The sequence below is a fragment of the Macadamia integrifolia genome, chromosome 6 (genome assembly GCF_013358625.1).
Source record: "Macadamia integrifolia cultivar HAES 741 chromosome 6, SCU_Mint_v3, whole genome shotgun sequence".
NCBI lineage: Eukaryota > Viridiplantae > Streptophyta > Magnoliopsida > Proteales > Proteaceae > Macadamia > Macadamia integrifolia.
Window position 1 is genome coordinate 18,616,604 of NC_056562.1, and position 15,668 is coordinate 18,632,271.

At 37.5% G+C, this 15,668-nt stretch overlaps 2 protein-coding genes across 7 annotated transcripts; one reads left to right on the forward strand and one right to left on the reverse strand.

Moving 5' to 3' along the window:
* Nucleotides 1-533: 533 nt before the first annotated feature.
* LOC122081264 lies at nucleotides 534-6,370 on the reverse strand. Of its 6 annotated transcripts, none has more exons than XR_006141052.1 (8): nucleotides 6,195-6,369; nucleotides 5,300-5,480; nucleotides 5,013-5,075; nucleotides 4,488-4,554; nucleotides 4,213-4,313; nucleotides 1,592-1,793; nucleotides 1,027-1,483; nucleotides 535-880 (listed from the first exon to the last, which is right to left on the reverse strand). XR_006141052.1 is itself a non-coding variant. In XM_042648298.1 (6 exons), the coding sequence occupies exons 2-6, from the start codon at nucleotides 5,429-5,431 to the stop codon at nucleotides 872-874; spliced, it is 372 nt and encodes a 123-aa protein (XP_042504232.1). In that variant the 5' UTR covers nucleotides 5,432-5,480; nucleotides 6,195-6,369; the 3' UTR covers nucleotides 554-871. The 6 variants fall into 6 exon arrangements, 3 of the variants coding, with proteins under 3 accessions (XP_042504232.1, XP_042504231.1, XP_042504233.1); XR_006141051.1 differs by having other exon boundaries at nucleotides 536-880; nucleotides 1,027-1,113; nucleotides 1,263-1,793; XR_006141050.1 differs by having other exon boundaries at nucleotides 534-880; nucleotides 1,027-1,793.
* A 3,258-nt stretch (nucleotides 6,371-9,628) lies between these two features.
* Nucleotides 9,629-10,890, forward strand: LOC122081628 (uncharacterized protein At2g29880-like). The gene is made up of 2 exons (XM_042648812.1): nucleotides 9,629-10,087; nucleotides 10,178-10,890. The coding sequence occupies exons 1-2, from the start codon at nucleotides 9,758-9,760 to the stop codon at nucleotides 10,739-10,741; spliced, it is 894 nt and encodes a 297-aa protein (XP_042504746.1). The 5' UTR covers nucleotides 9,629-9,757; the 3' UTR covers nucleotides 10,742-10,890.
* The last annotated feature ends 4,778 nt before the right edge of the window (nucleotides 10,891-15,668 follow it).

A 15,668-nucleotide genomic window follows, 5' to 3' on the forward strand; every position in this document is an offset into this window, starting at 1 on the left:
GAACACATCCGACTCATAGCCATAGTTCACAGGTGTGGGCTATCAATCATTCGGCTCATGCCTATTAGCCAAGGAAGGCATTTATCACCTGTAACCGACATGCAGAAAAGGACGATCATTCAATACTACCTTGAATTTCCCATAGTAAACTCGGGGGTTATATGTACCACGACCTAGGAGCACTGTTAGTTAAAACGGGAACGGAAAAAAAATAGAGACGTATGGTACGAGTTTTAAACAGATAAAAACGATGAATGGTACGGTAAAAAAAACAGAAAATGTCAAACGGACGGAAACGAACGGTACGAGTATTAAACGTGTAGTTTTAAAAAAAAAACAAAACCAAAAAAGTGGCAATATACTCATGTAATTTGAGAGATTATTGCATGTATACTTGCATCTAATGTTCTAAACTACATCAACATCAAACATTCATGTATATATCATCCAATGTAAATTCTAAATTAAAACTTAATACACTATATTAAAAAAGACATGTCCAAAATATATATAAAAAAAAATTCCATCCATCCATATCATCCAAGATGTCTAAAGAACTCAGTATCATTATAACAGGTCCAAAGATCAATGATTAAAAAAAAAAAAAAGATCAATGAGGAGACATTAAACTATATGAAGTAGATCCTCCATCAGCTCCAGTGTCAGATGGTTCAGGTTCCTCGTACGTTTGCTCAAGCCTCTCCATTTCAAGCTCAAAGTCTACTATAGGTAAGTCACCAAGATTGTCTAAATCAATAGGCCTTGAATCTTTATGTAGTTGGCTTTCATAGTTCTCCCTCATCATAGAGTTCATCCTGATGTACACCAAATCCTGATGTCTAAATCAATAGGCCTTGAATTTACTGATTAATTACAAAACCTGAAAACAAATTAATCAGTAAGGCCATGGTTTAGGTTTTTCGATTTTTTTTTTTTTGTTTTTACCCAAAATCGCATCTAGCAGATGCTATATTACAGAACAAGAGGAAGAAGAAGAGTAGAGAGAGAGAGAGAGAGAGAGAGTACCTTCGATCTCTTTGAACCTCTACAACAGCTACTCGACGAAGACACACTGCCGCAGATGTTGCTCGACGAACAAGTTCCACCAATGTTCTGATGTAACGAAGAAGAGAGTCGAGCCATGGTTAAGGGTTTTCGATTTACTTTTGTTTTTTACCCAAAATCACATCTAAAAGATGCTGATTCAGAGAACGAGAGGAAGAAGAAGAGTAGAGAGAGAGAGAGAGAGAGAGAGAGAGTACCTGATCGATCTCTTTGAACCTCAACAGCTACTCAACGAAGACCCACTACTGCAAATGCTGCTCGACGAACAAGTTCCTCCAACGTTCTAAGATCTCCTCAACATCAAGCCCGATTCCACCATAATATTTAACTAACAAGGACTTGAACACTGATCTGATATCGGTTTCGACCGGTTCTCTACCTCCGATTGCCGGTTAATTGGTACTGGCTCCTTCCTTTCCTTCACAAGCGACGACTGTAAGTCTACGGGGACCGGACTTGAGAGTCTTCTGAGTTCTGATAGAAAAAAGGAAGAACAGAAAAATATATAAAAGAGATGCTACTATACCTGCTTGCTACTGTCGATGCCCGAGCCCGACTTCCGACGACCTGGGATTAACCTTTCTTGACTTCCGACGACTTCCGATGACCTTCTCTTCCTATTTTTCTCTGAGTTTTCTTCGATTGACAAACGGAGAAGAAGGGTCCAGAGTCTGACCAACGGAGAAGAAGGGAGAGATGACGGGAGCCATGGACTCACCGGACTACGGCTACGGGATGTGATTTCAGAAATCAGAATTAGGGATTTGGGGAAGAAAACGAATGGAAGGGATTTGGGGAAGAAATCAGAAATCGTAAATCATTTTCTTCGGTTTTGGGTTTTTTTTTTTTTAAATAGTATGACAAAATTCCTATTTTGCCCTTACAAAACGTATACGCGTTTTAAACGTGCGTTTAAAACGTTTTATACTGTTGTTCCTGTTTTTTCCCGCATTGTATGGAAGCATACGGCAAAACGCGTTTTAAACGGCAAAAAAACGCGAACACGTTTTAAACGCGTTTTAACTAACAGTGGTTATACCCCCTTTCTTTAAAATTTCAGAATAAGCCCTTATATCAAAGTTTTAGTTCTAGAACTACCCCAGCTGCCATCTAATAGTTTCTAAAGCCCTACTTGTTTCTAAAATTATAAGAATACCCCTCAACCATTAAATTTAAGATTTTTTTAGTCATTCTTGTGGACCCTAAGCAATCCGATTTCAGTCTTTAGAATCCAGATAAGCATGAAGATGTAAAGGAGGAGTTGAATAAGGCAATCATGGGTGCAGCTGCTACCTGAAGAGTCTTTCACGACAGCACATCAACCACCACAATACCCACCGGAAGTATAAGAGATGCAGACCAGAGAAGTCAGAAGTAACACCTGCTGTCCCCAAAAACTACCGAACAGAATGACAGAAAGGAAACCCACAAAAGAATGAAGGGCCTCAACGGACTGTCACATAAACAGGGTGGATGGCTCTTCATACTATAGGGGTATAATTGGGAATGCAAAACAGCTGTACCACACAATGGGAACACCATTGTAACTATTGTCTTTTCTGGTTAAATTACCTATTTACCCTTTATCTTAGCTATGTCAGTTTTTGAGGATACGAAAAACATGGTTGAATCTCTTTTGTAAACAAGCTTGGTCAATAAAAAAGAAAAAACTCAGCCTTATCCCAACTAAATGGTGAATCTCTTTTGTAAACAAGCTTGGTCAATAAAAAAGAAAAAACTCAGTCTTATCCCAACTAAATGGGGTCAGCTACATGGATCCTTGCTGTAACCAAGCTTCGTCACACCAAGAATAACAGAGATAATAGATACTATAGGAATTTAAATTCATCGAAGTTCAGTTGTAAGTAATTTTTTCAACCCCAAGGGGATTGCTCAGTCGGTAAAGACCAACACCTCAAATTAGGAGCTCTTGAGTTCAACTCTCCTTGGGCCTAACTATAAAAAAAATAAAAATAAAATAAAATAAAATAAAAAAAAATTCAGTGTCACCAAGGATTAAAGTATCGGTATCGGTCACCGTATCGGTCGGCCAAAATTAAGATACTATCGGAGAGTATCGTATCGTATCGGAGATACACTAAGATACGCTAAAGATACACATATAAATGGATAGGAAACATTTTTTTAAACACTTTTGCATAAAGAATTTGTTAAAAAAAGCTATTGATAACATGTATTATGCATAAACACTAAATTAAGAGTATTGTACTAAGAATTCAAGGTTTGTAGTTGTCCCATAAATGTAAAATCCTTGTTCCCAACATTGATTTCCACTTTAGTTAGAGAGAAATATGGCTGACAGCAACTTTGGAACAAAAACCCTTCAAAAAATCGTGTTTTTCTGAAAAATTACCCATCTTGGCCATTATATGACCATAGCGCACTGTATCGGTACATACCGATACTCACCGATACGTATTGATACTCACCGATACGCACCGATATATATATCGATACTCACCGATACGTTCCAATATATACCGATACGTACCGATCGATACATATCGATACTCACCGATACATACCAACACATACCGAAACGTACATTTTACCTCAATTTTATAATTTTAATAGTCGTATCGAGGCATATCGTATCGTATCGATGTGTATTGGTGGTGTATTGATGCATATCGGTATGTATTGTAGGATATATATCGATACGAAAGGATTTTAAAAATTTCATGTATCGTATCGATGTGTATCGTATCAGTCGGCTAAATTTAAGATACGTATCGGAGGGTATCGTATCGGTATCGGAGATACTTAAAACCATGAGTGTCACTTTAAAAAGACTTATAGAGCAAATGGATTATAAAATTCATAAAACTAAAGATATGATACAGTCTAATGAGATAAGGTGCAGAAGAATACAATGTTGATGCTCTATGACTATAAAAATAAAATTGGGGAGGGGGGGGGAATTTTTTTCTTTGTCCAGGTTCAGTTCGCATTAATTCTATGGAAAACATTAAAGTTTAATCTAATGAAATCCACAGCTGCACCTATATAATTAGCAACATATTAAAAAGATAAAAGGAAAATTCTGCTTTATCCAATGAGAGGCATAAGAAAGAAACATAAAGCAGAAAATGGTTATTGGTGAAACCTTTCCTACATGGACCTTACCTCTAGAACTCGTTTTCCTCTAAAACTAAGCTGTCCATCACGAATTTCATGCTTGAGAACATTAACAAGATCAATAGACCTATCCCAAACTTTTACTGACCCTGCAAAACAGAAAATTTGTCATTGTTCATATTGCTCAATAGTAAAAAATTACTACCAGCAATGCTAACCAGATTCTTGAGTAGACTCACTGCCATTAAAAGCAGATCTCTCAAGACCAGTAAATTTTAGCTACTATCTTTCCCTGGTTGAACTCTATGAGGTCATGTACTTACCTTCAGACTTTGAAGATATAGTTTCTGAATTTGTGAATCCAATAATATCGGCAACACTAACTCTTCCCTGTAACATGAATTAAAGACCACATATTGGTAAGCTTATATCAAAAGCACAGTCCTACTACTAGTTTCTCTACAAGGAACATATTGTTAACAACATGGTTTGAAGCCAAGCTGATTACAGTTTCCATTAAAAGACAAAGGTATCCATCCCTTTATTCCATTTTACCCATCCAGCTTGCCAAGGGCTTCAGTGATTTTAATATAGGCTTATTCAAGAAAAACAAAGAACGAGAGGGCCAAGTGCTGTGTGTTGAGTCCAAATTTGTTAAGATTGGTTTTTCAACACATCAATGCCATTAAAACTGGCATGTACAAACACCACAGTTCTGGCAGAACTGAAACCATCTGCAAATAAGTCACGAAAAATACCATTGTTTGAAGGGAAAAACCAAAGGACAAAAAGAAACAGATGAAACCACCCACAACATGCAGTGGAAAACAACCAAGGATTTGAGGTACCTTGAAGATATTGAGCCCATTCAAATCCACATTCTCGCTAGCATACTTGTATGGGTGAGCCGTCTGTAGGAAACACAATCAAAGGATGTTTAAATGTTAATCCACTCCACTGCTATCAAATTTTAAAATATATATATATATATATATATATATATATATGAAAATGCTCAATCAACCAAATAGGGATTAATAAGGTTTATCTACATAAATCTCCTAGTCTTGAAGCATCAGGCACATCAATGTGATTTTAAAACAAGAAATAGTGAATGGCTGGAGAAGAAAGCAACCTTTGAAGGGAGAATTTCAACTGCTGGTGATGGTGGATGCACATCCCTTTCCCAAATTGAAGAGAAGTGACTTGAACGGTCATGAGGCACCAGACCAGGTAGGCACTGAGCAAACAGTGATGGTGCACGCATTGTAGAGTCCTTACTGGTTACAACCTTAAAATCCTTTAGAAAGAACTACCTGTTAAACCCACCAATAGTAATCTAAGATTTAATCAATAAACGAAAGAAGAAGATACAGAGAGATGGAGAGTGTCCAAACCGCCAAAACAAAATATTCGTTCTAGTCTATGGAACCCATTTATCATTTACCTCTAAAATTCTATAAGACCGGAAAAGAAAGACAATTTACAAGCCCGGATCCAGAAATGACAAAAATCGGCGGCTCCAAAACTATGGAGTCCTAAATCTTATCATTCCCAATCCCAATCTGAAAAGAAGCTCCATGCTCCCACTAATACAAGAGAACATGTCCGATTCTAAAAGGAAAATAATCCGCGAACCTTGCAGACCGACTGCAGAGATGAACGAGTCCCCATCCCCAAGAAATAAAATAAATAAATAAATAAAGGAAAGAATTTAAAAGATGTTTACTGAGAAACGCTAGTGGGATATGAAACACAAGCGGCCAACAGATTATATGTCAATAGCTCTCTTACAGATACAATTTCACTAAAACTTGAACAAGAGATCAAAAACCCGGAATCAGAAATTTTAGAAAAATAAATTAAAAATAGAAATAAACGAAAACCCATATCTGAAATTGCAACCCACATAATAAATCCCCAAGAAAACCAAACAAAGTTATTGAGAAGTATGAATACAGACCTTCCCAATCTAATCACGGAAACCATGGTAAGGCTCATTTTCAGTACGATTCAGTACGAGTACTTACCGACTCTCTTTGCAGATTAAAACTAATTCAAAGATCAAAAGGATTCAAAGCGCTTGCAACTTCAGCGAAGAAACCCTAAAGACAGCCCGCCATGACTCTGTCAATCCCATCTTTAGGTCAAAACACGAGAGAGAGAGAGAGACTTCCAACACTTTACAAGCTCAGACGACATACTCCTGCTCTCTCAGGAGAATGCAGTTCCGTGAATAAGCAAAACAATGAGGGTATTTCGGTAACTACAACTTAATTAGAAAAAGAAAATAGAGAAATAAAGTAAAGCGTGCCAGAAAACCAGCGGTTCGGTCGGCTTCACCTGCGTGGAAGACGGAGGTGGGACCCAATGAAAATGCCAACTGGCTTAAGGCGTCAGCACTTCCGTTAAAGAATCTAAGCATATTCCCTACGGTTTAAAAAGTTTAGGACGTGTTTTCTGTCCTGGTCCCTGGAGCGCGTTCCTACGCCCAACCCCAGACTCAGCGGTGTGTTCTCATTGGTCAGCGCTGATGTAGGGACCATCTTCCCGAGTATAGAACATTATTTCAAGAGAAATTTACATTTAGCTTCCCTCACGTTTGTCTTATTACGTCCTCTCCTCGAAAAATTTTGTTTATTACATTTAAACCTAAAAAATCTAATGCCATGAGAATCTTGAGGGACAGTCCATTAAGTACCCATTTTGCCCTTATTGGGTTCAACCTACAATTGATGGAAGGGTTCTTACACAAAGATGAAACCAGCGATGAAAATAGTTTGAAGCTCTCAGGCGATTGTTGGCTGTTATCTAGCGCATATTGCTTCTTCGTTGGTATCTACAACACTCGAAATGAGTAAGAGGGAGTACAGTTCTTTGTTAGTATCTACAACACATGAATTTATGAAATATCTAAGAGATCCAAAGAGGTACGGATGCTTTATTTATCACCAAGGAGAGATAAATTGTAATACCCTTGATTTTTCTTTGACTTAGTCCAACTCGGACCTAAAGTAATGAGTTCGTTGATGACGGGGCAATCAAAGTCAATATTTGTAATAAATGACATGGAGGTCAAAATGTAAATTTGTTGACCAAAATCTAAGATTCTTTGACCCTGTCACCGTGAGAATTGTCAGCTGGTGAAAGTATTGAGATGGAGGCCACATGGGTTACTGCAACCTCTTCCAGTACCAGAGTGGAAATAGGAACATGTCACTATGGGCTTTGTGACATGATTACCCAGAACCAGAAGAGGGAATGACACTATATGGGTGATTATTGACAGGTTGACTAAGGTAGCCCATTTTATACCAAGGTGGGCCATTCAAGAAATAATCAATAAGAGGGTTTTGACCGTCACCTGGAACTCGACAAGTGCAAAGCCTCCATGAGATCTTAGCCACTTCACAGTGGGCCCTTCCCATACGTACAACTTTACATTTTCTTGGATCAAAGCTCCTCCACAATTGTTAGGATTTTCATAAAATCCTAATTTTTCATACTCCATCACTCAAAGAGGAAGAGAGAGATGAGAGAGGCGTTTTCTAAAGGAGGGTGAGAACCGTGAGAATTATTCTCAAGTCACCCACATGTTGTTTTGGTTAGTTAATCTTATATATTCTTGGTCAATTAGAATCCCCTATTTGTTAGTATTTTAGAAATATCCAACTAAGTAATGGGTCTCCTATTCAGAGCCAATAACTAAACCAAAACCAATCTTATTATAATAGATAATATCAAATTCTTTTTTCTAATATTTGGCTCATTGATTTGAGTCTTATGGAAAAGGGGGGAAATGATAATGAATTTACCCCCCTTGATTTGATAATTTGTCCCCCCTTGATTTGAATCTCACAAGGAAGGGGAAAAAGACATCATTAAGTTAGTATAATTAAAAGGATATTAATGAAGGGGGGATACTAACTTAAGCTCTGTACTGTAACATTCTAAAAAACCAATTCTGTTGTTTTTTTATTTTTTGGAACAGAAATAGAGTAAAAGTTGTATGGTAAGTCCGGTTCAATTTCTTGTTTTTTTGTAATGAACCAGCACTTTTTAAGTTTTAGAATTCATTTTTTGAAGCATGAAAACCAAGCTTCTCACACTCAGAATCTATTCTGATCAAAAGGCGCAAAATGAAGCTCCCACTTAAGTACAAAAGGGTAAAATCGAAATTTGCACTTAAAACATAAGAAAATGGTAGACCGAACCCTAATTCATTCTCTTTCTTGAAATACCAGAAGAGAGAAGCATAGAAAAGCCCCTCTCTTCATCCTCCTTCCTCCTTCGCCTAACCAGTCACTTCCCTCTTCCTCCCTCATCTCTTCATTCTCCTTCGCCCGAAACCCATCCCTAACCTCCCTGACTGGAAACGAAACGAAATGGCAACCTAAACCAGTCACTTCCCTCTTCCTCCCTCATCTCTTCATTCTCCTTCGCCCGAAACCCATCCCTAACCTCCCTGACTGGAAACGAAACGAAATGGCAACCTAAACCAGTCACTTCCCTCTCCCTCCCTCATCTCTTCATTCTCCTTCGCCCCGAAACCCATCCCTGACCTCCCTGACTGGAAATCTATCTCTCCACCCACAATTTTTTATCTCACAGCGGTGATTCAGCGACCAACGCTAGGTACAAAGCAACGGCAGGTTTCGCGGCACAACAATCCCTGAAGTCCTAAACTCCTCGACCAGTGGCGGACACTCCAAGTAGGCACCTGCAGAAATAGGTTAGAAACAGAGAAACACCCTCTTTCCCTCTCCTTGTGCGCTACAGAAATTGTTTTTTTTTTGGGTAACAACAAAAGTTGGTTCATGCTCAATATGATTGATTCCTGATGGTTGATCAGATGCCCATAGTATAATAATTAAATTCCAGGCGGGTTAATTTTGTTGAAAGTAGATTTTATTTAGTTATTCTTTTTTATTTTTGGGGAAGGTATCCATTGTGTTCTATTTTTTCGTGTATAGGTGTTTGTTTTTCTCTCTTATTATGCATGAAGCCATCCCTGCATCCCAAGTAATTTTATGATGTGGAGTCAGTGGGTTATGGTAAAAGGGTTTTTTTATGTGGCACCATAGATTTTGTTTATTTTGGGCAGTGAGCACTCCAATCTTATTAAGCATGAGCTCATCTCTGCATCCTACATTGACGATGTGGATGATCAGCTTTTCGAGCTCACATCCATGTCTGGTTTATTGCTATTTTATCTGATGAATAGTTGCCGTTTCATATTTCATATTTAGGAGAAGAATAAAAGAGTCAAATAAGACACAAGAGAAACCTCTCTCCTTATTGTAGTGTAAATCCATTGCATTGTCTGTAACTCTTTATCCCTTGACAATGAATATTTTTTGTATTTTGCAACCTTTGTTTATGTAATTTTGGATGCAGTCTGTGAATCCCTTCTGACACCAATGAAAGATAGAGGGTTGACACTTTCAATTGTTCTCATGGGGCTTCATTGTATCCTTATACCTTCTAGAACCTATCATAGATTAAGGGTTAGGGTGCCTTGGTGAAAATCAGTGTTTTCAATTTGGATTTTAAATTCATGTTCTTTTTTTTTTTTTGGTAAAATAGTGAGAAAATGTCAACTTCAAAACAAGCAGTTAATGAGACTGCAAAATGGAGCCAAGCAAATGTAGACACCCTTATTGTTCTGATGGTAGAGGAAGTTAAGAAAGGAAATAGGACTACTTTGACTTTTAATAAAGCTGGTTGGAACAACATTGCCAATAACTTCAAAGAAAAAACTGGGGTCAACTATGCCATTGTACAGTTGAAGAACAAAGTGAACAAACTGAGGCAGGATTATAGTCAGTTTAAGAAGCTATTGGAGACAACTGGTTTTGGTTGGGATACTGCTTCAAGAACTTGTACTGTTGATGATGAATCCATCTGGGAATCGCATATTAAGGTATGCTCAATTTGTATTTAATTTGAGTATTTTGAAATGCCAGGATATATCAATTCAAGTATTTGATTATGCGTATTTTTTATTTATTAGGATAACCCTACTTGGGCACGATTTAAGAAGCACGGACTACCACAATGGCCAGAACTATGTATGGTATTTGGTGATACATATGCAGACGGCGAAGGAAGTGGGAGTCAAACAACCATGTTGGAAACTTTTGGGGCCAATGATGCTAGGAATATGATTGAGTCTTGTGATGAATCAAGTTCCACTGATGAAGTTACTCCATTAGGTGACACTCAAACTGAAGCAGTGGAAAAAAGGCCAGTTACTAAGCATAGGCATGATAGGACTCCAAATGCGAAAAGGAGGAGGAGCAAGTCTAATGATTGGTCAATGGCATTCAAGGCAATTCAAGATATTAGTAAATCAAGGGTAGAACGAGATGCGAGCATGTCCACTGCTTTAACCCAAAATGCGGAACAGATGTATGGGATTACTAGGGCCATGGAGGTGCTTGAGTCAGGATATGAGTTAGATGAAGCACTATACGAGAAAGCACTTCGGAAGTTAATGGCTGACCCGCAATGGAGAGAAGCATTAATTTCCTGCCCTCCTCATCGGAAGTCAATACTCCTTCGTACCCTTCAGTAGTTTGCTTCTTGAAAAGTTCTTTTAATTAGCTAGATTGATAACTCTACTTGGATTGTGCCTTGACCCTACTTTTACCTTTGATGGTTTGCTATGTTTTCCTTCACTTTTTAAGATGTTATGGATGACTGTGTCTTGACTTTTTTTTATAACTGTAGTATTTGATGTCCTGAATATTTGATCATTGTACCTTGACACTACTTTTAACTTTGATGGTTTGCTATGTTTTCCTTCACTTTTTAAGATGTTATGGATGACTGTGTCTTGACTTTTTTTTATAACTGTAGTATTTGATGTCCTGAATATTTGATCATTGTACCTTGACACTACTTTTAACTTTGATGGTTTGCTATGTTTTCCTTCATTTTTTTTAAGGTGTCTTGGATATTTGTTCAAAATTATGGTTTGATGTGTTTGCATATTTCTAATTTTATATTATAGGAATGGATCAAAGAATGATCGCATCTAGGGAACACATTGAACAAATGGAAAGGGATGACACTGATGCAGAAATCATGATGTGTATAATGTTGTTGATGAAAGCACATGATTCATTATACACTAGAGAGCCCATACGAGATAGTAAATTGACAGGACCAGAGCGAGTGAGTGAGGTTCTAAACGGACATGTAGATAGATGCTATGAACAGTATAAAATGGAACGCCATGTCTTCCTCAACCTTGAAGCGTTAATGCGACAACGTGGTTGGTTGGAAGATAGTCGATATTTAAGAGTGGATGAGCAGTTGGCAATGTTTATATCTATCGTTGGTCACAATGATAGGTATAGAGACATAGCAGAACACTTTCAGCGTTCTCTTAACACTATAGGTGAACACTTTAAGAAAGTGTTACGTGCTTTCATACTACTGGGACAAGAGAATATCAAACCTCCAAACTTCAGTCGTTGCCCTAAACAGATTCTTGAAAAACCAAAGCTCTATCCTTTCTTCAAGGTATGTTGTTTATGATTAAAACAATGATTATGTTGTTTTGTGGTTATACGTGGTTTGATTTGATGAATATCCATGTATTGGTACTAGGACTGCATTGGCGCGGTTGATGGCACTCATGTTAGTGCTTATGTACCTCTACCCAAACAAATACCGTACAGAGGAAGGAAAGGAGATACGACCTGGAATGTTATGTGTGCATGTGACCTTGACATGAAATTCACTTTTGTGTATGCTGGTTGGGAGGGTTCTGTAAATGATTGTCGAGTATTCAATGAGGCATTGAATAACCCTAAATTTGAATTTCCTCATCCTCCACCTGGTACATTCTAAATCTTAACCTCACCAGTTGATTATGCTCTATTTACATATTGTGTTGATTCATTACTCTTCACTTTACGTGCTAGGTAAATATTATGTGGTTGATTCTGGTTATCCATCTACTACTGGATTCTTGACACTGTTCAAAGGACAAAGATACCATCTAAATGATTATAGGAATAGACGTCCAAGGACAACAGTAGAGCTATTTAATAATAGACACTCTTCTGTTAGGAATGTCATAGAGTGCAATTTTGGTTCTTTGAAGAAGCGCTTCCCAATTCTGAGAAAAATGCCATGTTTTCCATTGAACACCCAAACATGCATTGTCATTGCTTGTTGTGCACTTCACAACTTCATTCGGGAGGAAGAAATTGCAAACAAGAATTTTAAGGAGTTTGGTGAAAATTGGTGGAATGAGGAGCCTGAAGAAATTCAAGATTATGTACCACCGGCTCACATTAGTATAAGCTTAGCAGAAAGAAGAAGACAGATGGATGATCTTAGGAAAAAGATTGCAAATGAGTTAGCTGTTAAAGCCAGAATGGCTCAAATTACATGATTACATTTTGATGATTGGATTTAAACTTTGAAGTAGTGGGACATGTTTTGCAGTTAAGAATTAAGTTGGAAGACCTAATTTATGCCCTTAAGTTCATAATTAGATACTTTAAGAATTATGTCAATACTTGCTTTTATTATTGTTCATACTTTTATGTTATTATGATAGATCATATTTTTGTTGAAACATTTCATATTTCATATGGCAAGGAAACACGGCCAAATATTTCATATTTGAAGTGAACACCATGTTGTTGATATGGAGATATTCTTATTTGTCTCATTCGACTTAAGCTATTTGGGTAATAATGGTTTTCATAACTTAGAATTTATTAAAAAACCATTGACTATCCTTAGATTTTATTTAAAAATCACAACTTTGACACCCATGGTGAAGATGGCACTTTATGTAAATATTGGTTTCTAACAGAAACGATTCTGTTAAGTATGAACCATACATGTTTCTGTTTCTTTCAGGTTATAAAGTCATTTTTTTTTTTTGCGATTACCATACAACATTTAAGATGCAGAATCACTCCAAAAAAATAGAAATGCAAAAAAGTGTGCTAGACCCAAAATCATGTTAAAAAAACAGAATCGTTACAGTACAGAGCCTTAGTGACGTCTTTTTCCCCTTCCTTGTGAGATTCAAATCAAGGGAGGACAAATTATCAAATCAAGAGGGGTAAATTCATTATCATTTTCCCCCTTTCCCATAATACTCAAATCAATGAGCCAAATATTAGAAAAAAGAATTTGATATTATCTATTATGATAAGATTGGTTTTGGTTTAGTTATTGGCTCTGAATAGGAGACCCATTACTTAGTTGGATGTTTCTAAAACACTAACAAATAGGGGATTCTAATTGGCCAAGAATATATAAGAATAACTAACCAAAACAACATGTGGGTGACTTGAGAATAATTCTCACGGTTCTCACCCTCCTTTAGAAAATGCCTCTTCCATCTCTCTCTTCCTCTTTGAGTGATGGAGTATGAAAAATTAGGATTTTATGAAAATCCTGACAATTGTGGAGGAGCTTTGATCCAAGGGAATGTAAAGTTGTACGTATTGGAAGGGTCCACCATGAAATGGCTAAGATCGTGTGGAGGCTTTGCACTTGTGGAGTTCCAGGTGATGGTTGAAACCCTCTTATTGATTATTTCTTGAATGGTCCACCTTGGTATAAAATGGGCTACCTTGGTCAACCTGTCAATAATCACCCATATAGTGTCATTCCCTCTTCTGGTTCTAGGTAATCATGTCACAAAGTCCGTAGTGACATGTTCCTATTTCCACTCCGGTATTGGAAGATGTTGCAATAACCCATGTGGCCTCTATCTCAATGCTTTCACCAACTGACAATTCATGCACTTTGCCATATGCTCAGCTACATCAGTCTTTATACCATGCCTCCAGTATGTTTTCTTCAGATCTCTATACATTTTTGTACTTTCAGGATGTACAGAGTAAGGAGTACTGTGAGCTTCACTCAGAATCAACTCTATCAGCTTCTCTTTCCTTGTAACACACAATCTGTCACTAAACCACAGAGTTCCATCTTTCATTGTGAATCTCAAATCCCCCTGTCTTCCATCATTGATTGCATTTATAGTCTTTCTCAACATATCATCTTTAGGTTGGAATTCCTTGATTTTTTCAAACAAAGATGGTTTAATGGTAAGTGTGACAAGTGTTATATCTTCAGGCGTCTCCACTCCCACAATTACTTCCAAACCAAATTCTCTTGCTTCCTCAATCAACATAGGGTTTGCAATAAGTGCAGCTAATGTAGTAACTTTGTGTTTCCTGCTGAGAGCATCTACTACCACATTAGCTTTTCCTGAATGATAATGAATGGTGTAGTCATAGTCTTTCAGTAATTCTAGCCATCTCCTTTGGTTTATATTCAGTTCTTTCTGAGTGAATAAATACTTAAGGCTCTTGTGGTCACTATAGATTTCACATTTCTGACCATACAAATAGTGACGCCAAATTTTTAAAGCAAAAATGACTGCTACCAATTCCAAGTCATGTATAAGATAATTCTTTTCATAATCTCTCAATTGTTTAGAAGCATAAGCAATTACCCTACCATTATGCATCAACACACATCCTAAATCTTATTTGGATGCATCACTATATACTACCAAACCTGATGTACCATCTAGAATGGCAAGGACTGGAGCTGTCGCCAATCGGTTCTTCAAATCCTTAAAACTGTCTTCACATTCCTCAGTCCAATAAAATTTGACTCCTTTTCTAGTCAACCGAGTCATGGGAGAAGAAATCCAAACAAAGTTCTCAATAAATCTCCTGTAGTAACCTGCTAAGCCTAGAAAACTCCGAATCTCACTTATAATTTTGGAAGACTCCCAATCTAATACTGCCTTTACCTTTCCAGGGTCAACCTCAATACTCCTAGCAGAAACAATGTGTCCCAAGAAATTCACTTGTGATAGCCATAATTCACATTTACTAAACTTTGCATGCAACTGCTTCTCTCTCAACCTCTGTAATATTGACCTCAAATGGATTACATGATCCTCTCTACTCTTGGAATAGATCAATATATCATCAATGAAGTCAATCACATAAAAGTTCTGGTGCATTAGTCAGTTCAAATGGCATAACCGCAAATTCATAGTGGTTGTACCTAGTCCTGAAAGCTGTCTTCTGGATATCACTCTCCTTGATCTTCAACTGGTGATACCCTGACCACAAGTCTATCTCAGAGAATGTACTGGCTCCTTGCAACTGATCAAACAAATCATCAATACGGGGAAGCGGATATTGATTCTTAACTATCGACTTGTTTAACTCCCGGTAATCAATACACATCCGTAGACTCCCATCTTTCTTCTTTACAAACAAGACTGGAGCTCCCCAAGGTGACACACTGGGTCTAATAAAACCCTTCTTCAATAAGTCCTGTAGGTATTCCTTCAACTCCTTCAATTCGACAGGAACCATTCTGTAGGGTGCCTTTGACATTGGTGTTGCCCCAGGCATTAAATCAATACAAAATTCAGTCTCTCTATCTGGGGGCACACTACACAAACCCTTTGGAAATACATTTGGAAATTCCCTTAC